General features: G+C 37.3%; 1 protein-coding gene across 1 annotated transcript in view; it reads left to right on the forward strand.

The window, feature by feature from the left end:
* The window catches only part of JMY (junction mediating and regulatory protein, p53 cofactor), a 104,331-nt gene that overhangs the window by 54,642 nt on the left and 26,534 nt on the right, over positions 1-23,155 (forward strand). Inside the window, exons 3-4 of the mRNA XM_047849804.1 lie at positions 2,771-2,921; positions 11,189-11,358. Coding sequence (XP_047705760.1) covers positions 2,771-2,921; positions 11,189-11,358 — 321 coding nt within the window. The remainder of the gene's footprint in view (positions 1-2,770; positions 2,922-11,188; positions 11,359-23,155) is intronic.

Consider the following 23,155-nt stretch of genomic DNA (forward strand, 5'->3'; position numbering starts at 1 on the left):
AGGAGTATTTATTTATATACACTTTTACATCTGTCTCCTCATCAAAAACAGGTGTAGAGTGAATTTTTAATTTACTCATCCATTTGATTGCCTGGATTGTGCCTGGCATTGTGCTAGTGAAAAGCAAAAAAATAAAAAAACCTAATCCCCCCCCCCCACACACACACACAAAATGTATTCTCTGCCCTCATGGAACTTTGAAAGGGGGAAGCAGTTAATATTTAAAGTTCACAGGAGGAGCCCGGGTGGCTCAGTCAGTCAAGCGCCCGACTTCGGCTCAGGTCATGATCTCGCAGATGTGAGTTCGAGCCTCGCATCGGGCTCTGTGCTGACAGCTCAGAGGCTGGAGCTTTGTTTAGATTCTGTGTCTCCCTCTCTCTGCGACCCTCCCTGCCTTGTGCTGTGTCTCTCTTTCTCTCAAAGGTAAATAAACATTTAAAAAAATAATAAAAAACAATATTTATAGCTCACGAAATCATATAAAGTATGATTATGGTAAATGCTATGAAAGAAAGAAAGTTAAATGTGTTGCACTGAAAAGGTTATAATGGGGGGAGTCAGGGAAGAGTTCATGAGCTAGTAACTTTATGTCCAGAACTGAGATCTGAGGATGTGATGGGAGTTAATAGGCAAAGGATGTTTGTCTATACTTCAGAACCGATGTTGCTAAGTTCAGTGATCTTAATGCTGTTAGATCTGGGATACTAGTTGTCACCTTACTTGACCCCCAAGCGGTGCTGCACAAGGTTAATTTCTGTTATGTGAGTCCATACTTTTCCTGGTGTCCCCACTCCCTCTGGCTTGGTTTCTGTATGTTGTTCCCCCAGTTTCACAATGTTGGAATTCCTTAGGGCTCCATCATGAGCCTTTTTCTCCTGACTTCATTAGATAACCTCATTCACTCTCATGGCTATAAATATCATCTGTCAAATTTATATTTCTAGCCATGACCTTTGCAAAATCAAACTTAACATATGTAAAATCAAATGCTTGATCTGCTCTCCTTTGAAACCAGCCAGTCCTCCATTGTTCACTTTTTGAGGAAGTGGCAGTTCAACATGAAAATTTTTTTCCCTAGTCATTCTTGATCCCTCCTTGTGGCTTGCCATTGTCCATTCATAACACTGCTAATACATTACTCAGTGTGTGCTGGGCTCTGTATTATATGCTCTTTCATATATTTCCGCCTCTATTCAAGAGTAAAACCAAATGTTAACCTTCCTGTAGGTTAAATTTCCTGGTGATTAAAATTTTATTTTGGCTTTAGGCTATTCTTTTAATTTGTTTATTGTACCATTTAGAGAATATGGCTTGTATTATTCTACCTCTGAATTTTTTAAACAAATTTTTTGGTGGCTCATGATAGTTGATTAGTTTTTCAGAATTGTGCCAGGGATGAGTTTATATCTTTGTCTGTTTTTTTCATCATCCTAGTAAGGTGTTAATTTCTCATTTAATTTTTTTAAGTTTATTTTGAAAGGGGGTGGTGCAGGGAGAGAAAGAGAGTCCCAAGCAGAATCTGCTCTGTCAGCGCAGAGCCCACTGTGGGGCTCGAACCCACAAACTGTGAGATAGGACCTGAGCCAAAGTTGGACGCTTAACCAACGGAGCTACCGAGATGACCCTCACCCCCCCCCCCCATTTAATTTTTTAAACCGTCTTTTTTCACTGTATGATAAAGCAGGATGGAGAGCACTGTCACTTGTGTGATTTTACTTTAGTGCTTATCTGGTACCTCCCTGTCCATAATCCGATTTTCAACTCTTCTTTGTCTTTTTGTTTTAGTTGTAACTCTTGAAAGCAGTAGTGAATTTTTGTCTATTGCTTCTGACCAGAGATTGTTAGTAGATAGATGAACTGATTTTTTATTTATTATCAGTCTTAACAAGTTGAGTTTTCAATTATTTTATTTACTTATGTCAGTTATAAGTATTTTGGTGGCACAAATAATTCTTTAAAATTTTTTAGCATTTATTCACCTTTGAGAGAGAGAGAGAGAGAGAGAGAGAGAGAGACTATGAATGGGGCAGGGGCAGAGAGAGAGAGAGAGAGAGAGACACACACACACACACACACACAGAATCCGAAGCAGGCTCCAGTCTCTGAGCTGTCATCACAGAGCCCGACACAGGGCTTGAACCCATGAACTGTGAGATCATGACCTGAGCCGAAGTTGGCCGCTTAACGGACTGAGCTACCCAGGCACTCCTAGAGGCACAAATAATTCTTAACCTGAAAATGCAACTATCATAAAGGAGGTAATACATTTTTTGTTATCTCAGCACCCAAAAATAACATCTTAACATTTGCTGTATGTCCTTTGCTTATATTTGGAGGAGGGGAAGGATGAAAAAGAAGATAAAGAGGAATGGGAAACAAATTTCTGTATTAAATATCTTTAGGGCCACCTGGGTGGGTCAGTCTGTTAAGCATCCGACTCTTGGTTTCAGCTCAAGTCATGATCCCGTGGTTTGTGAGTTCAAGCTCTGCACCAGGCTCTGTGGTGACAGTGCAGAGCCTGCTTGGGATTCTTTCTCTGCTCCTCCCCTGCTCTCACTCTCTCTCAAAATAAATAAACATTTAAAAAAATATGTCTTTAACATAATGGGTTAATTGTTTTGTAAATTAATAGCTTATACTCTAGAGCAAGAAAATACAAGCATTCTTTGTTTTGGCACCAGGCACAATGCCTGATGTCTAAATATTCAGTAAATGTTTAAGGAGTGAATAAAGAAATAGACTTCTTAATTTTTCTTTTTTTCCTCTAAAGATTTCTATGGAGAATGACTATCTGGGTCCCCGAAGAATTGAAAGTCTACAAAAAGAAGATGCTGATTGGCAGCGAAAAGCTCATATGGCTGTTTTGTCTATTCAGGATCTTACTGTCAAATATTTTGAAATAACAGCTAAAGCACAAAAAGGTGAGTTTCCTAGTAAAGTTATCCTTGTTAGATATTTTTGGAAAGGAGTGGTTTAAATATTTTATGTTTGCAGCAGGTTTGTAGAAAAGTGTATAAAGACCATTCATAGTCTTGCCATTGAAAAAGATTACTATCAAGAAATTAAGGTATATGTTTTCATTCTTTTTGGGGCATGTGTTTACATATACTCCACCTGAAAAAAATAATAATGGGGTATTATTATAGCATAATTCAATTCTGACTAACAAATTACAGACCCCACAGCTTAAAGGCAGAGTTCCTAACAAGACTGCCCCCATTGAAGATACAACTTGGAATTTTAGAGGATTCCCAGGTCATCTGCACTTCTCACCAACTGCTACAAATTTGGGGGTTCATACAGCCTTTTTAGGTTTGATAATTTGTTACAATGACTCACAGAACTCAGGAAAGCACAAACAATTACCATTTTTAAAGGATACAAATCAAGACAAGCCAAATGAAGAGATACATAGGGGAAGGTCTGTCAAGGTCCATTTCTTCCCGCTTCCTTCCACGGGGCCACAGAAATCCTTCAATAGCTGTTTAAAACCACTGCTATTTGCTGTTTTAATTTTTTACCTGACGTTAACACAGTTTAGCTCTTAGGTTATTCCTTCAGCAAATCCACACTTGCTTAAAAGGTTTATTTGAAGCAGTTTATTCCTTCAGAATGCCACTGTGCCAAAGGAGAATGCTTTCCTTGGTTTTTCAGAATCATTTGACATTGTCACTAACACACATACACAAAATAGTTTGCTAGGTGAAAAATAGTATTGTGTTTTTAAATTTTGCATTTCCTTGATTATTACTAAGTTGATCTTTTTTGTTTTCATGTAATAAATGGTATTTTCATATCCTTTATTTCCAATTAGTCATACATTTGCTTATTTTTGTATGCTGTTTTTTTCTATTGATGAATAAGAGGTTCTTATATTCATTGATATTTTTATTTATGTTATATGTTAACTCAAAAGACATCTGTTATAAGTATTCCTAAATTTTAACTTTTTGTATACAAATTATATTTGTAAACACCACCAGCTTTTATTTTATTTATTTTATTTATAATTATTTTTAACATTCATTTATTTTTGAGAGACAGGGCATGAGTGGGGGATGGGCAGAAAGAGAGGGAGACACGTAATCTGAAGCAAGCTCCAGGCTCTGAACCGTCAGCACAGAGCTTGATGCGGGGCTGGAAACCACGAACTGTGAGATCATGACCTGAGCCAAAGTAGGATGTTTAACTGACTGAGCCACCCAGGCGCCCCTATTTTATTTTTTTAATGTTTTTTAAATTTATTTTGAGAGAGAGATTGAGAGAGTACACATGAGTAGAGGAGAGTCAGAGAGAGAGGGAGAGAGAATTCCAAGCTGGCTCTGCGCAGGGCTCCATCTCACAAACCATGAGATCATAGCCTGAACCGAAATCAAGGCTTGGATGCTTAACTGACTGAGCCACCCAGGCACCCCAAAATTAATGTAATTCTGATAAGAACTGTAATATTGTAGAATTTGACAAGAGGATTTTAATATTAATGAGAAGAGTAAATGCTTTATTTTTATGTTAATATGATTGAAAAAAATCGTATAGTTTGTATATCTTGCCATTTTATTTACATCTTTTGTTTTCTTCGGGAGAGTTTCATATATTTTTTTTTTAATTTAGATTCTACACAATTCTCAGTTCACTTCTGGGTGTTTTATTGAAAAATTTTTTTTAATGTTAATTTTTGAGAGAGCAAAAGGGAGAAGGGCAGAGAGAGAGAGAAGGGCACAGAATTTGAAGCAGACTCCAGGCCCTGAGTGAGACACAGGGCTCAAACTCAAAAACTGCAAGATCACGACCTGAGCCCAAGTTGGGTGTTTAACCAACTAAGCCACCCAGGCAGGTGCTCCTTGCCCAAAAAGATAATAAGGGAATATTGCCGACAACTCTGTGCATTCAAATCCAGCAAACCTGATTCAATGCAACAATTTCTTCTTCTTTTCTTTAATGTTCATGTATTTTTGAGAGACAGAGTGCCAGCAGGGGAGGGACAGAAAGAGAGGGAGACACAGAATCCGAAGCAGGCTCCAGACTCTGAGCTGTCAGCACAGAGCCCAACACAGGGCTTGAACCCACCAACTGTGAGATCATGACCTGGGCCAAAGTGAGATGCTTAACTGACTGAACCACACAGGACCCGCTCCCCACCGTCCAATGCAACAATTTTTTGTAGGAAGATAAAATTATCAATTCAAGATGAAATCAATAACCTGAATATCCCTATAACTATTAAAGAAATCGGATTTGTAGTTAAAACTTTTAGAAAAAGAATTCTCTAGGCCTAAAGAGGTACACTGGCAAATTTTTACCACATTTGAATAGTAGGACCAGCTTCACACAACATCTTCCAAAAATACAGAAGAGGAAGGAATACTTCGAATTTATATGACTGAGATCAGCAATATCCTAAATCCTAAACTACATGAAGACGGTATTAAAAAACCCTACAGATCAGCATCCTGCATACATATTGGCAAACTTAAAGTATCATACAAATTTTTTAAGAAATTAACCTTTGTGACCAAGTAGGATTTTTCTTGATTCAGTATTTGAACATCAATCAATGTAATCCACCAAATTGAAGGTTAAAGCTGTGGTTTTTAACTAGAGATAAATGTATCACAAAAGGACATTTAGCAGTCTCTGGAGACCTTTTTGGTTGTCATAGCTACACAGGGTGTTAACTAGTATCTAGCAGAGGCCATAGATTATGTTAAACATCCTATGTTATACAGGACGGCCCAACCTACCACAAAGAATTTTGTGACACACAATGTCACAAGTGTTGAGGTTGAGAAGCTTTAGTCTTTTCAAAAAACTTGCATGGTCAGTCATATCAATAGATGCCGAAAAAGCATTTGACAAAATAGAACATCCTGTATGTTGAAAACACTCAGCAAGCTAGGAATAGAAAAGGAACTTCCATAACTCGATAAAAGGCATCTGCAAAAACCCTGTAGCCAACATCACATTTAATGAAGGGCCGAATTGTTTCCCCCATTTTAAAATAGGTACAAAGTCAAGGATGTTTACTGTTAACACCACCCCTGTTCAACATAATATAATATTAGTTGTAATATGGCAAGAAAAATAAAATTGTCCCCATTTTAGTTAATATTGTTTATGTCAAAAACTGTATGGAATCTATTTTTTAAAACTCTTTAAACAAGTGACTTTCTACCAAAACATGTACAGAATTTGAATGCTTACAATTATATAACAGGTCTTTGATTTCTTTATCATAAGTAAATGGATAGACATGTTGTGTTCACATATTGGAATATCCAACATAGTAATGATCTCCGTTCTCCCCAAAGTGATGTATAGACACCTATAGTACCTATGGAAATACCAGCAGGACTTTTTCTTATAAACATAAACCAGCTAATTGTAATGTACATGAAAGGGAATAGAGGAACTAAAATACATAAAGCAGTTTAGGAAAAAAGAAAACCACAAGCAAAATCACATTACCTGACTTTACAAATTATAGAGCTACTGTGGTATGGTATTAATGGAAGAGATAGACATGTATATCAATGGAATAGAATGGAGAATAAGAAATAAATGCACAATATGTGGACATTTACTCTTGGATAAAACAATTCAGTGGGAAACAATAAGTGGTATTGGAACACTTGGCCGTCCACTTGTAGAAACATGAACCTTGACCAAAACCTCACACCTTGTACAAAAATGAACTCAAAATAGATCTGAATGAAAACTGTGAAACTTCCAGAAGAAAACTAAGAGAAAAATCTTAGTAACCTAGAGAGTTAGGCAGAGTTTGTAGCAGTGGCACTACAAATACAAACTGTTAAAGTAATTGAGGAGTATGAACCATAAAAGAAAAAATTGATAAAATGAATTTCACCAAAGTTAGAAACTTTTACTCTGGCAGGTACTACCAAGAGAATGAAAAGATAGTATTCGAGAGAAAATATTTGCAAATAACATTTGACAAAGGACTAGTATCCAGACTATATAAAGAACTCTTAAAACTAAACAATAAGAAAACAGTTCAGTTAATAACTGTGGAAAGGACTTGAACAGAGGATAAAGATGGCAAAGAAGCACTTAAAATATGTCCAAGACTATTAGTCATTAGTATAATGCAAATTAAAACCACAATGAGATACCAATACACACCTATTAGAATGTCTAAAATAAAAAATACTGACAATACCAAAAGCAGAAAAGGATGCAGAGTAACAAGAACCCTTCCTTTATTGCTGGTGGTAATGCAAAATTGTACAGGCAATCTGCAAAGTGAATGCAGTTTATTATATGAGTTAAAGATATGCTTACCATATAACCCAGCAGTCCCACTCCTGAGTATTTAACTTAGAGCATTAAGATAATTATAAAAACTAAAATTTTAATTTTACAAAATTAAGAGAACAGTACATTAAAACGTTAATGGTAGTTCCTTTAAATGTTTAAAGATGTCATTTCCTACTGTAAACTATATGAAATAGTTGTATGTATACTATTTGGTTTAGAGTCTGCTTTCTACATGCATTTTTTAATATTTAAAAAAAGTTTGCATTATGCTAAAAATATATAATCATTACAGAAAATTTAGAATATTAGAGGGGACCCCCCCCCACACACACATCTGTAATCCTCCTGCCTCTGCAGCCACTTTGTGTGCCTATCAGTTTTTTAATATATGGTTTGTTACATAATTGCAATGATTGTATGTTCTCATATATGGCCTATAGTTTGTTGGTTCTGGTTCTTTACAGTTTTGATGATTGTTCTTTATACTGTGCTTCTCCAATTTTAATCAGAACATTTTTTACATATGATTAACATCATTCTAGGATTTCAAATAATTCATCAGAGTCACTGTAGCCTTCTTTATACCTCAATTCTGGTGACTTTATCCTAGCAGGAAGCCCTTGAACCTAAACACATATTTACTTGGACTTTTAATTTTCCTTTCATGAGTGTGTTTCCTTTCCCCTGTTAGAGAAACGAAGTGAAGATCTCTCTTTGGCTTTATGCTGCTGAGATTAAAAGTCCTCCTTTGTTTCCAAAAAGAAGGTTAACTTTCTAATTTCTCTTTTTAGAGGAAGAGTAAAACAGCCCCTTCTTTTCTTTCTTATACAGAGCAACATGTAACCTAATTTTGATATATTCTTGCTTAGCTTTTTTTTTAGTTTAGTGTTTTTTTTTTTTTTTTTACGTTTGTTTATTTTTGAGAGAGTGAGACAGTGCACGACTGGGGGAGGGGTAGAGAGAGAAGGAGACCGAATCCGAAGCAGGTTCCAGGCTCTGTGCTGTCATCACGGAGTCCGACGCGGGGCTCGAACCTATGAACTGAGAGATCATGACCTGAGCTGAAGTCGGACGTTCAATTGACTGAGCCACCCAGGCGCCCCAAGCTTTTTGTTTAATGTTTATTTTTCTGAGAGAGAGATAGTGCAGAAGTAGGGGAGGGGCAGAGGGAGAGGGAGACACAGAATCCGAAACAGGCTCCAGGCTCTGAACTGTCTGCACAGAGCCTGATGGTGGGGCTTGAACTCATGAACGGTGAGATCATGACCTGAGCCAAAGTCAGATGCTTAACTGACTGAGCCACCCAGGCACCCCAATTTCTGCTCAGCTTTTGAAAACATCTTAAATTGGCTCATTTCTGACAAGTATACATGTTAGCACATTAAACTTTTTTTTTCTTACAGATTTAACATGATACTTTGTGAATACCAGAACTGCATTGCCTTCAGAGCCCTTTTTTTTTTTTTTACATTGACTGATATTCGTAGACCATTATAATAGAATTGTTATTCTGATAATGTAAATGGTCTCCTTAGCAAGAATCTTTATTCTTGTCATCATAGGGAGAGAAGAATCTGTTGTAGAGATATCCTGTACTGTTCTAGGGGTATTGCAAACATTGTACACTCACAATTTTATTACTGTCATATTTCTGAGCTGTTGGAGAATAATTCTAAATGAAGTGAGTTAACAGTGAGATGTAAGACTATGTTCTAGTCAAGGTGTTAGAAGACTAAGTTATTGACTAGCTGTTGTGGTAGGTAAAACATGAGACTGAATTAGGACAGGGAGCTACCCCTCAGACTAAAGTAGGGAGGAAGTGATGGTGCCATGTGAAGTGGAAGAGACATTTAAGTAACTGTCATTCTCTCAATTCCCACAAAGGCTTTTAGACTTAGGTACGATATTTCCTTTTCTAACTCAATGGAATTGAACCCAAGAACAATTAAGTTTCTTGCCAAAAGTTATGTGTCAGTTATAGGTAGAATTGGGAATTTAACTCAATTATTTCACTTCAAATCCTTTTTCCTCCCTACATTTTACTACTGTATTGATCTTATGGTTGCAGAAATATTAAAATACAGTTTTATTTTTTTTTTTTTATTTTTTTTATTTATTATTTTTTTTTTTCAACGTTTATTTATTTTTGGGACAGAGACAGAGCATGAACGGGGGAGGGGCAGAGAGAGAGGGAGACACAGAATCGGAAACAGGCTCCAGGCTCCGAGCCATCAGCCCAGAGCCTGAACACGGGGCTCGAACTCACGGACCGCGAGATCGTGACCTGGCTGAAGTCGGACGCTTAACCGACTGCGCTACCCAGGCGCCCCTAAAATACAGTTTTAAAAGATGGGCAGAAATTTAAAATTGCAGAATCATTTGTTCAGCCAACATGAATAGATTTTACTTGTTCGCCTAAAACTGAGATTCAGAGCAAAGTTATGCACTAAAAAATTAACCCTTTTGTGTTAGCACTCGAAGGCCACAGGAAAACAGAAATCAAAATAATTGATTTAACTATATTCAGAGGAGATTATAAGTCAGCAAAATTTCTTATCTAATAGGAACTCAAAAGATAGTTTTTAATTGTAAATTGATAAAGAGCAGTATTTTTTTTTTTTATTGAAATAACCACCAGAAACAATTAAAAGCATTGGGCATTGAGACTAGGGGGTAGGGAAGAGCTGAGCCTGAGAAACTGCTCTTGTTAGTTATAACCCTGCCTGTACAGTTTTAAGTTTTACGTATGTACTTGTGTTACTGGAAAAAAATTTTTTTTAAGATTTCATAAAACTCTGAGGCAAAGATTACTGAGATACACTTCCTTGCACAAGATGGTTAGGACACAGTGGTAGTACAAAATTAATTATCATTTACCTCTGGACATATAAAAGATACTACTAATCAATGTGTACTGACTTAAAGATGATGTTCAGTACTAATCACATCGCCTACCTCTTTTATGACGAGTGTATCTCTGACCTGTTAAAGTGTGTGGGCATAAGGATGGTTTTATTGCGTAAGGACCCAGGATAAGCCACTACTGTACTATATTATCAGTGATAAACTTCTTTAACTAGAAGATACTAGCTGTTTGATGTCAAGAAGTATCTCTTGACATAGGGCTCTGTTGTAAATAAAAAGTTCTTTTTTCTTTTTGGGGGAGGTGGAAGATGAAACTAGATGTTTTCTTTGAGTCTTGATTGTGCTGTTCCAGCTCTAACCTCTGAGTAAGCTCCCTGATAACATCTAGGATTTGTTTTTTGCTCCATCAGATCATTGTATTTTTGGAAGACTCAGAATGATCAAATTTAACACATGGATTTAAATAAATAATCTTAAATAGTTATGACTGATTTCAATTAGCCCAGGAAAAAGTATAAACCTTTGTAGAATAAAGTATAAAAACTTAGAATTTAATGACACTAAACATATGGAAGAATATTCTTAAAAGTTTGAAAATCAGGGTCCCCGAGTGGCACATTGGGTTAAGCGTCCGACTCTTGATTTCCGCTCAGGTCATTATCTCAACAGTTCATGGGATTGAGCCCCATACCCAGCTCCCTGCTGACAGTGCGGCACCTGCTTGGGATTAATATTCTCTCCTCTTCTCCCCCCCCCCCCCGCTTTTGTGTGCTTACTCTCTCCCAAAATACATATTTTCAACAAAAGTCTTAAAATCTGACAAATCAGTTTTATCTTCAGAAATTTCTGAGGATGATTATTTAGATTTCTTAGTGATGATTTTAGAATCTAAGATACAGTTGAGTTGTGTTTTAGAGCCGCTATATAGGAAACCTAAGGGAGTAGGATTTGTATGTTTAAGTGTGTGGTTAGTGAAATCTGAAACTTTCAAATTGTTTAGTATCAAGTTGTCTTACGTCTTAATGTCTCTTTAAAAAATTATTAATAGCTGTGTACGATCGAATGCGAGCAGATCAGAAGAAATTTGGTAAAGCATCATGGGCAGCAGCTGCAGAACGAATGGAAAAGCTCCAGTATGCTGTTTCTAAGGAGACTTTGCAGATGATGAGAGCAAAAGAGATCTGTTTGGAACAGAGGAAACATGCACTAAAAGAAGAGGTAACAAAAACCATCAGAAAAATATATAATATTTGAAGATAAGATTTGCTATTTCATTTTTGTATTTGTACAGGACTGGCATTTTCTGACTCTGTAGGCAGTTAATTTTGCAGTGTTTCCATGAGATGATACTCAAGATGGAGGCCTCTGATTTGAGTTGGCCACTAGTAAGAGACGTATAAGGTATTCTCATAAGCGTCGCAATGTGACTGTAGGCAGCAGTACACTATTTAAAAAGCTGACATTAGAATTTCATTGTTGTCTTTTAAATGTTTTGTACTGTAAGGTTCAAAGGTCTGACAGTTATTTTTTAAAATCTTCTAAAAAGGTTTGTTTGTTTAGAGAGACAGAGACCTTGCAACTGGGGTAGGAGAGAGATGGAGACGATCCCAAGCAGGCTTGGTGCTGCCAACACACAGCCTGACATGGGGGGTTGAACTCGTGAAACTGTGATATTGTGACCTGAGGTAAAACCAAGAGTCGGATGCTTAACCGCCACCAGACACCCCTTAAAGCTCTGACAATTATTTAAAAAGTTGCACTGCCCAGAGCAATAAAGAAAAATCCTAATTCAGAACCATTACCTTTTGGAGTTTCCCATTTTATTACTGAACACAAAACAGGTTCAACAGAGGTCCGTTTTCTTGACTGTACTTAATTTAAGACCTCTTCATGAACCCTCCCCACCCCCCCAAAAAAGACTAGTTTTACAAATCCTTGAAAAGGTTGCTGATAGACATATTTAAAATTTATCTAAATGGTCTTTTAAAATTTACTTTTTCATCATCGTCCTGTTCATCGGTGGTTTTAGTATCCTCATACTGTCCACTGCAGTGTAGAATAACCGCCCCTCCCCAGTCTTGCTTGACAATATTGAAACCATTAATTATACTATTTTTTATTACCTCTGAGGCCATTATCTTTAAACACTGTTAAACACTTCATTATTAAATTTGACCAGAACAGATGGCCTTTTTAAAAATTTATTTTTTAATTTACATCCAAGTTAGTTAGCATATAGTGCAATAATGATTTCCAGAACAGATTCCTTAATGCCCCTTACCCATTTAGCCCATACCCCCTCCCACAATCCCCCCAACAACCTTCTGTTCTCCATATTTAAGAGTCTCTTATGTTTTGTCCCCCTCCCTGTTTTTGTTTTTGTTTTTTTTATCAACGTTTATTTATTTGTGGGACAGAGAGAGACAGAGCATGAACAGGGGAGGGGCAGAGAGAGAGGGAGACACAGAATCAGAAACAGGCTCCAGGCTCTGAGCCATTAGCCCAGAGCCTGACACGGGGCTCGAACTCACGGACCGCGAGATCGTGACCTGGCTGAAGTCGGACGCTTAACTGACTGCGCCACCCAGGCGCCCCCCCCCCTCCCTGTTTTTATATTATTTTTGTTTCCCTTCCCTTATGTTCATCTGTTTGGTCTCTTAAAGTCCTCATATGAGTGTAGTCATGTGATATTTGTCTTTCTCTGACTAATTTCACTTAGCATAATACCCTCCAGTTCCATCCACGTAGTTGCAAATGGCAAGATTTCATTCTTTATGATCGCCGAGTAATACTCCACTGTATATGTATACCACATCTTTATCCACTCATCCATCGATGGACATTTGGGCTCTTTCCATACTTTGGCTCTTGTCGATAGTGCTGCTATAAAACATTGGGGTGCATGTGTCCCTTCGAAACAGCATACCTGTATCCCTTGGATAAATACTTAGTGCAATTGCTGGGTTGTAGGGTAGTTCTATTTTCAGTCTTTTGGGGGAACCTGCATACTCTTTTCCAGAGTGGCTGCACCAGCTTGCATTCCCACCAGCAGTGCAAAAAGAGATCCTCTTAGTCCGCATCCTCACCCAACATCTGTTGTTGCTTGAGTTGTTAATGTTAGCCATTCTGACAGGTGTGAGGAAGTATCTCATTGTGGTTTTGATTTGTATTTCCCTGATGATGAGTGATGTTGAGCGTTTTTTCATGTGTTGGTTGGCCATCTGGATGTCTTCTTTGGAGAAGTGTCTACTCATGTCTTTTGCTCATTTCCTCATGAATTATTTGTTTTTTGGGTGTTGAGTTTGATAAGTTCTTTATAGGTTTTGGATACTAACCCTTTATGTGATATGTCATTTGCAAATATCTTCTCCCATTCTGTCGGTTGCCTTTTAGTTTTGCTGTTTGTTTCCTTTGCTGTTGAGAATCTTTTTTATTTTGATGAGGTCCCAGTAGTTCATTTTTGCTTTCATTTCCCTTGCCTCTGGAGACATGTTGAGTAAGAAGTTGCTGCAGCCAAGGTCAGAGGTTTTTACCTGCTCTCTCCTCAAGGATTTTGATGGCTTCCTGTCTTACATTTAGGTTTTTCATCCATGTTGAGTTTATTTTTGTGTACAGTGGAAGAAAGTCCAGGTTCATTCTTCTGAATGTCGCTGTCCAGTTTTCCCAGGACCACTTGCTGAAGAGACTGTCTTTATTCCATTGGATGTTCTTTCCTGCTTGGTCAAAGATTAGTTGGCCATATGTTTGTGGGTCCCTTTCTGGGTTCTCTATTCTGTTCCACTGATCTGAGCGTTTGTTCTTTGCCAGTACCATACTGTCTTGATGATTACAGCTTTGTAGTATAGCTTGAAGTCAGAGATTGTGATGCCTCCTGCTTTGGTTTTCTTTTTCAAGATTGCTTTGGCTATTCGGGGTCTTTTCTGGTTCCTTACAAATTTTAGGATTATTTGTACAAATTTTAGGATTTGTTCTAGCTCTGTGAAGAATGCTAGTCTTATTTTGATAGGTATTGACATTGAATATGTAGATTGCTTTGGGTAGTATTGACATTTTAACAGTGTTTGTTCTGGATAGGAGCATGGAATATTTTTGCATTTTTTTGTGTGTGTCTTCTTCAATTTCTTTCATAAGCTTTCTTTCATAAGTTTTCAGTGTAAAGACTTTTTACCTCTTTGCTTAGATTTATTCCTAGGTATTTTATGGGTTTTGGTACAATTTTAAATGGGATTAATGCCTTGATTTCTCTTTCTGTTGCTTCATTGTTGGTGTATAGGAATGCAGCCAATTTCTGTGCATTGATTTTATGTCCTGTCACTTTGCTAAATTCATGGATCAGTTCTAGCAGTTTTTTGGTGGAATATTTTGGGTTTTCCATATAGAGTATTAGGTCATCTGTGAAGAGTGAAGTGTGACCTCCTCCTGGCAGATTTGGATGCCTTTTATTTCTTTGTGTTGTCTGATTGCTGAGGCTAATACACTCAATACTATGTTGAATAACAGTGGTGAGAGTGAAGATCCCTGTCTTGTTCCTGGTCTTAGGGGGAAAACTCAGTTTTCCCCCATTATAGACGATATTAGCGGTGGGTCTTATTATTCATATACGGTTTTTATGGTCTCGAGGTATGCTCCTTCTATCCCTTCTTTCTTGAGGGTTTTTATCAAGAAAGGATACTGTATTTTGTTAAATGGTTTCTCTGCATCTACTGAGAGGATCATGTGGTTCTTGTTCTTTCTTTTATTGATGTGAATTAATCACATTGATTGTTTTGCTGATACTAAACCAGCCCTGCTGCCCAGGTATAAATCCCACTTGGTTGCGGTTAATATTTTTTTTTAATGTATTGTTGGATATGGTTGGCTAATATCTTGTTGAGGATTTTTGCATCTGTGTTCATCAGGGACAGATGGCTTCTTATGAAAGGGTATTCAGCATGGTCATTTGCTGATAGTTTTCCTAACTATTAGAAGAAGCAAATCTCCTTGTTGTTCATGGGTCACCTGTAGTTTTAAAAATGAATGAAGATTAAAGCTTGTGTTAGGGATAAACCTAAGATGGTGTCCTATATGGTATATAATGACATTTCATGGTTTAGGCACAACTGTTCAGTTGGTGCTCTTTTTCTTAATGTTTATTTTGAGAGAGAGCTCAAGCAGGGGAGGGGCAGAGAGAGAAGGAGAGAGAGAATCCCACGTAGGCTCTGCACTGTCAGCAATGTATTGTATCATACATTATGTCATTAAGTCATTTTTGGAAAAACATGAAGTCAGTTTCTTTTCACCAGTAGGCCATATGTAAAATAAATAAATAAATATATATATATATATATCTATATTTTTTTTTTTTAATTTTTTTATTTACTTTTGAGAGAAAGTACGCGAGTGGTTGAGCAGCAGAGAGAGAGGGGTGGGAGGGAACAGAAGATCCCAGGCGGGCTCTACATTGACAGCAGAGAGCCCCCATGCAGGGCTCAAACTTACGAACTGTGAGATTGTGACCTGAATCGAAGTCCGACACTCAACTGATTGAGCCACTGCATTCATTCTTTAGTAATTCTTTAGTAGTATGTTCTTTAACCTCCACGTTATTTGTGGTCTTTCCAAATTTTTTCTTCTGGTTGACTTCAAGTTCGTATCATTGTGGTCTGAAAATATGTGTGGTATTGTCTCAGTCTTTTTGTACTTGTTGAGGTCTTGTTACCCAGTAGATCTTAAAGGATGTTCTTTGTGCCCTCAAAAAGAACATGTATTCTGCTGCTTTAGAATGAAATGTTCTGAATATATGTTAACTCCATCTGGTCCAGTGTGTTACTCAAAGCCATGGTTTCAGGGCCCCTGGGTGGCTCGCTCAGTTAAGCATCCAGCTTTGGCTCAGGTCATGATCTCTTGGTTTGTGAGTTTGAGCCCCCCATCGGTCTGTCCGCTGTCAGCACTGAGCCCATTTTCGATCCTCTTTCCTGTTTCTCTGTCCCTCACCCACTCATTCATATTCATTCATTCTCCCCCCTCTCTCCCTCCCTCCCTCTCCCCCCACCCCCCCCCCCCCAAATAAATAAATAAATAAACTAAAAAAAAAAAAGGCAATTGCTTTCATGTTGATTTTCTGCTTAGGTGAACTATCCATTGTTGTACATGGTGTGTTAAAGTCCCATACTGCTTTTGTATTATTATCAATGAATTTCTTTGTTTATTATTAATTTATTTATGTATTTAGGTGCTTTCACATTGGGGGCATAAATAGTTACAATCGTTAGATCTTCTTCTTGGATAGACCCCTTAATTAGGATGTACTGCCTCTTTTTCATCTCTTTTAACAGGGTTTGGTTTACACTTGATCTTAGCCAAAAGGCCGAGAAGCGATAACAGGGTTTGGTTTAAAATCTAGTTTGTCTGATAATAAGTATGGCTACTCTGGCTTTTTATGTGCATTAGCATGCTAGATAGTTCTCTATCCCTTCACTTTCAGTCTTCTGGTGTCTTTAGGTCTAAAATGAGTCTCTTACAGGCAGCATATAGATGTGTCTTGTTTTTATTTATCCATTCTGATACCCTGTGTCTTTTGATTGAAGCATGTAGTCCATTTACATTTGGAGTGACTATTGATAGATACGAATTCAGAGTCTTTGTGTTATGTGTAAAGTTGGTGTTTCTGTTCCTTTCTAGTCTTTGTTGCCCCTCTCCCCCAACACACCCACAGTCCCCTTTTAATATTTCTTCCAGGGTTGGCTTAGTGTGGTCAACAACTGCTTTAGTTTTTGTTTGGGAAACCATGCATGCTTAATTTAGTTTTTTGATAGAATGATCTTTATATGGTTAATACCACATTTTGTGCATTCATCAGTTGATAAACATTTGGGCTCTTTCTGCTTTTGGAGCTATTATGAACCATGCTGCTGTGAACCCTGTCATGTATAGGGTTTTCATTTATCTTGGTATGTCCCTAGGAGAAAACTGTTTAACTTTTTAAGGAACTGTCAGACTGTTTTCCTAAGCAGCTGTTCCCAACAGCAGTGTACAACAGTTAGAATTTCTACACATCTTGTTCTACACAATCATTAACACTTAAAATGTGTCTTTTTTATTATGGCATCTTGGTTGAGTGTGAAGTGGTATTTCATTGTGTTTTTATTTAAAAAAAATTTTTTTTTTAACATTTATTTATTTTTGAGACAGAGAGAGACAGAGCATGAACGGGGGAGGGTCAAAGAGAGAGGCAGACACAGAATCTGAAACAGGCTCCAGGCTCTGAGCAGTCAGCACAGAGCCCGACGCGGGGCTCGAACCCACGGACAGTGAGATCGTGACCTGAGCCGAAGTCGGACGCTTAACTGACTGAGCCACCCAGGCGCCCCTCATTGTGTTTTTAGATGCATTTCCCTCATGGTATTTATATTGAGTATCTCTTCATTTGCTTATTCCCTACTTATTTATCTTCTTTGGAGAAACATCTGTTCATACCTTTTACATTTTAAAATTGTGGTTTTCTTTATTACTAAGTTGAAAGACTTCTTTATATATTCTATATACAAGTTTTTTATAAGATACATAATTTGAAAATATTTGCTCCCATTCTATGGATTGACTGTATTGGTTGTTAGAACACTGGCTTTATGTGGCAGTAGTATATTTTAGTCTCTAAGGAAAAACAAAATGTCTCCGCTTTTATTAGTACAGCTGTATGAAATTTTTTTGGCTTAGTTGGTCCCTATTGACATTTTAAAAGTGCATATGCTTATCTACTCTTGTTAAAAAGTAGTGAGATAGCTTATAATGTATAATGACTATGATCTAGAAAGAAATCTTTTTGTTAATGACTTTAAATTGTGATTTTTTTCCCCTTATATTTTATTTGCTACTAGTGTTAAAGGCAAAATTGTAACTTGTCTTGTCCTGGAACTTTTTCACCCTGTATTCAGAATCTCTTTGCAAGGATTTCAGTCCTACTCATGTTCTCCTGAAGCATTTCTATTGCAATCTCCTTTTCCTAGTAAGCTTTCTCATTTATGTCACAAGCTGTCTGAAATACTAAGTTCCAGAACTTTTAAAACGTAAAATCCTAGGTTTTGGTTTTTGGTGTGTGTGTGTGTGTGTGTGTGTGTGTGTGTGTGTGTGTGTGTGTGTGTGTGTGTTTTAATCCTAGCATTTTATTGCCTGGGAAGTTGAGTACCATTCTTTGTCTTTATCACATGTGCTAGCTTTGTTGCTCTAACCAGGCTGACAGTGAATTATAGAGTGCCTATAAGAACTGCTTAGGGTAAGATTTCTGACTGTTTGCTATTGTAAGAACATTGTTCTTACTGGAATTGGTCTAGGGTTGTAGAGGAAGGGCTGGGCTACAATGGGCCCCAGGAGTCTAGGATGATTACCTGTGGGGTCATTTTCCCTGGGGCCACCCCATTACCTTAATGGTCTCCTTCTTAATGTTCTGGATTGTGTTTAAATTCTTCAAAGGGTTTGGTAAACATACCAGTCATTCTTGCCAGGTTTATGCTTGAGTGTATATAATGTACATATTGTGTTTTTTATGTATATCTATGATGTACTACACCAGTTTTATTAGCATTAATTTAAGGTGACCACATTACTCATGAGAAACAGAGCAAATATGAATTAAGTCCATCCCAAACAGATGATTTTCCATTGAACACTTGATAATACAGTACTGCTCTGTTTAAATTATGGGGAGACTTTTGTTCTTTAAAAAAAATACATTATATTGTGTCTGGGTTTTTTTGTTTTTGTTTTTAAACAGAAAACTTCTTCCTGATGTGACAACATAAAATACTTTAAAAATTAAAATCAGAGGAGTGCCTGGGTGGCTCAGTCGGTTAAGTGTACGACTTTGGCTCAGGTCATGATCTCATAGTTGATGAGTTTGAGCCCTGCATCAGTTCGAGCCCCGCATCGGGCTCTGTGTTGACGGCTCAGAGCCTGGAGCCTGTTTCAGATTCCGTGTCTCCCTCTCTCTCTGCCCCTCCCCCACTCACACTCTGTCTCCCTCTGTCTCAAAAATAAACATTAAGAAAATTTTTTTTTAGTTAAAATCAGAAATTTAAAAAAAATCAGAAATTAAAAAATATTTAGTAATGATATGAGTGTAGTGCTAAACTTGTAAATTCTTAAGTACCAAATTATACCTACATAAGCAAAACTATATTTGACATTTAAATTCTTTAACTCCTTTAAATATGCTTTAGGAGTACATACCATTTCTTTTACTCTGTCTCCTTTATAAATGTTTCTGGATCTTGATTGTAGTCATTCTTACCCTTTTGAGGTCCAGACTCCTGCACTATTAAGAATTTGAAAGCTGGCACGGTGTTGGGGGGGGGGGGGTAGGGGTGGGGGGGTAGGGGTGGGGCGAGCATGCCTGGGTGGCTCAGTTGGTTGAGCATCTCACTGTTGACCTCGGCTCGGGTCATGATCACAGGGTAATGGGATCGAGCCCCTTGTTGGGCTCTGCTCTGAGCATGGAGCCAGCTTGCAATTCTCTCTCTGTGTCCCTTTTCCCCACCCCTCCCACTTGCATATGTCTGTGCTCTCTTGCTCGCTCGCTCTCTCTAAAAAAGAATTTGAAACCTAGGAACTCTCTACTGAGAGAAATATGCATATACTCACAGTTCTGCAGACAAATTTAACAGGTTTGCAAATCATCTGTACCTGAACCTTTGATCCCACATTGCCACTGGTGTTCAGATTTTCCCATCAAAAACTCCTGAAAACATTGATGTCTCTTTGGCTCAATACCTTTGAAAGAACCCAGGGTGAGTTTAATTAGTCACAGCCACAGAACAAAACGAAAATACATAAAATGACAAAGGGTTAGGAATAGTATATGTGTAAAAAGTATTATTAAAATAAGGATTATTAATGAAATAAGGGGATTCTGTTTGTAGTTATTATTGAAATAGGAGATGCCAAGATTGAGATGCTAGGATGAAACATCAGAAAATACAATCACATCTCATTTAGTATGTTCTCTGCTTAACAGAGAATTAACCAGAAAACTTTTTGGATGACAGTCCTTCCTTGTTGAACGTTCTAAGAAAGATACCAATGTGCTTTCTTTTCTCGGCAGAGAATGCCAACCATTCGCCATACATTTTTTAGAAACTTTGATTCCTTGAGTTCCTCTCTATGAACATATATCTACTGTTAGAATATTGAGCTAAATACATACCAATCCTGAGGCTACATCCTCACTATCCATAATTTTGTTATTCTTCTAAAATCATACAGCTAAAGTGTTTTTAAGGTTATATTCCCCCATGTCATTTCTCTTTAAATCATTAAGTATTTATGGAGCATTTACAGTATACCCTAGGGGACCTAAGCTTAGGGTCTAGACAGTGCTATTCAGTAGAACTTCCTACAACAATGGATGTGTTTTATATTTGCACTTTTCAGTAGTGTACCTACTACTCAGATATCTATTGAGCTCTTGAAAAGTGATTTATGTGACAGAGGAACAGAATTTTAATTTAATTTCTATTTAAATAGCCACATGTAACTTTAGGCTACCATATTTGGACAGAATAATGTAGATCCTGATTCTGCAAACTTATTACTTACATAACCTTGGGTAAATTACTTAACCTCTCTATAAAATAAGATCAATAGATACCTTTTAGGAAAGTGATGATTTCATTGGTTAATGTATATAAAGTATTTAGCATAATGCCTGGCACATAGAGTAAGAACTCCATAAATCTTAGACACGATTACTCTAATCTGTGTTACATACTATGCAAGTATCAAGGAAGGGAATAGAAAGATGGGAAAAATACAATTCCCATGCTTCAGACAGTTGTATTTCAAATGGACCTTGCCAAGAAGTTTCAACAGCAGGGAGCTTTGGTGTGATGGACACAGTCTGAACAGAGGTAGGGCAGCTAGGGTGCTAGTCCAGGTAGTGACTCTCTTTTTTTGTTTTTAATTTATTAACAAGCATGTAGATAGTCTGTTCTGTATCTATACATGAGAAATTTCAAAGTCTTTAAGTAGAAAAACCTAGGTAATACTGTAAAAGTTTTTATATTACTTATGAAATTCTCTTTTAGTCATCTTAATATATTTTGATATTGATTACAAAAAAATAAATAGAAAAGTTGAAAAATGTTTCTGGCCCTATCTTTAGTGTTTTATGTATATTATCTCTTAAATGTAAAACATAACCCTTTATACTACAAGCCTATAAGCCATTGTCTCAAATCTCTGAGGCCAGATATGTTTTATTAGAGTTCTAAGTTTTCCAAATTTTAGACAGATTAGGACATATAACTTCAGACAAGTGTTGTTATTCCATTAATGAAACATACTTTCATTAAATGGAATAAATAGGGATTCACATCATTTCTGGATAGCTTCCTACAAATGGATTACGAGATTAGGTTTTGACATCAAAGAAATTATGGCTGTTTTTAGTTTTCAAAGAGTTCTGAAATGTGGAATTTTAGATAATTCCTTGTGTTTATGTGTATTCTCCATATTTGTGAAGCTGTTATTGGTAGAACCTCATATACTCAGGTTTGTTTGTACCAATCCTCATGTACTTTCCATCCTTGCCACATAGTAAAAGGGCTAGTCTTGACTGACAGCTTGCTGAGCTTGCCTTTAATGTTATGTCTCTTGTGCGGTACGTGGTTTTCATGATGACTGAACCCTCATTTCATTTATTGCTAACTGCTATACTTTCCATAACTCAGACAGCCAGCAGGTGCCCAGTGAGAATTTATTGAATGCATGACTCCACCCACAGATACTCTGAAAGTTCTAATATTTGTAGCTCCTCACATGTCGTAGAGTTTTTCGAGCATAGTAGAGTGAAAGGCAAGATATGGGCATCATTAGTTTGTATAAATTGCTTCATGTCTTGTTTCATGGTATAGTATAGTCAAAATAGGAAACAAGAACACCACTGTTATTGTGCATAGTGGGAATTATTATCAGTGGGGTTAGTAATGTACGATGTCCTTATGTGGATGTTGGATGTTGATTGGTACTTCATTTCCTTGCTAGATTTACTGTAAAAACATTTTTCTTTTTTTTCTTTTCCATATTTATTAGAATGGTGCTCCCTACTTATGTCTAGTGGAAAGGCCATTCTTATAGGAATTGGGAGGATTGGGTCAGGCACAATGTTGTTGGTATTACCTGCATTACACTGGGAATGCAGTTTGTTTTGGGGGTCTTGATATCCTGATACCAGAAGTTTGTTCAGAAGGTAAAATTTGAGCTGAATAAAATTTCAAGATAGCAAAGTGTGAAAACTTGGCAATTTGATTGTCTCCTTTGAGCACTTACCTTACTTTCTAGGCTTCTTTATTGCCCAGGGAAGCAGTGACCCTAGGCGTAACAAAGGTGCCCAACTATGGCACCTACCTTCTCTGCATTGTTCCATTGTCCAGAATTAGTGTTGCTTGTACTCTTGATTCCCATTCCCTTAGTTCTGTGCCTGTCCCCTGAATTAGATACCAGGAGAAAAATCAGTTTAGAAATTAAGATATTTTAGGGAAGGGATTTGGAGCAGCATACACTTCATATAACTCTGCATGTCTTTCACTGCCGCCATGTCAAAGTTGAAATAAACCTTAGAGCACAATTTTACCCTCCCAAATTTCCCTTGTCTCTTATCTCTCTCTGCTTAGTTTATCCCATAAAAAATCCTCTCTACTGCAGTCCCTACAACCCTTTTACTTGTCATGATGCCCACCCCTGCTTTATTGTTTGTTCTTTCAGAGGTTGGGATTCAATAGATCCTCTGCCTGCACTTCTGCGTCTGAGGTTTTTTCATTTTTGTACCTTGCGATAGCAGATCTACCTCTTGACTTCCTTGCTTTGAATGGAACTCAGTAAACCAGAAAGTTGGCGATGAGGTCACTTCTTGTAAGAATACACCCCTTCCTTTCTCAGTTTGATATTTGATATTGGCTGACAGTGTAAAAGTATGCCAACAAGGGGCTTTCAGCTTTCTTTTCCTTAAGCAAAGTATTGGACAAGAGTCAAACTTATAGAGTAT

This window comes from Prionailurus viverrinus, chromosome A1, assembly GCF_022837055.1.
Source record: "Prionailurus viverrinus isolate Anna chromosome A1, UM_Priviv_1.0, whole genome shotgun sequence".
Taxonomy (NCBI): Eukaryota; Metazoa; Chordata; class Mammalia; order Carnivora; family Felidae; genus Prionailurus; species Prionailurus viverrinus.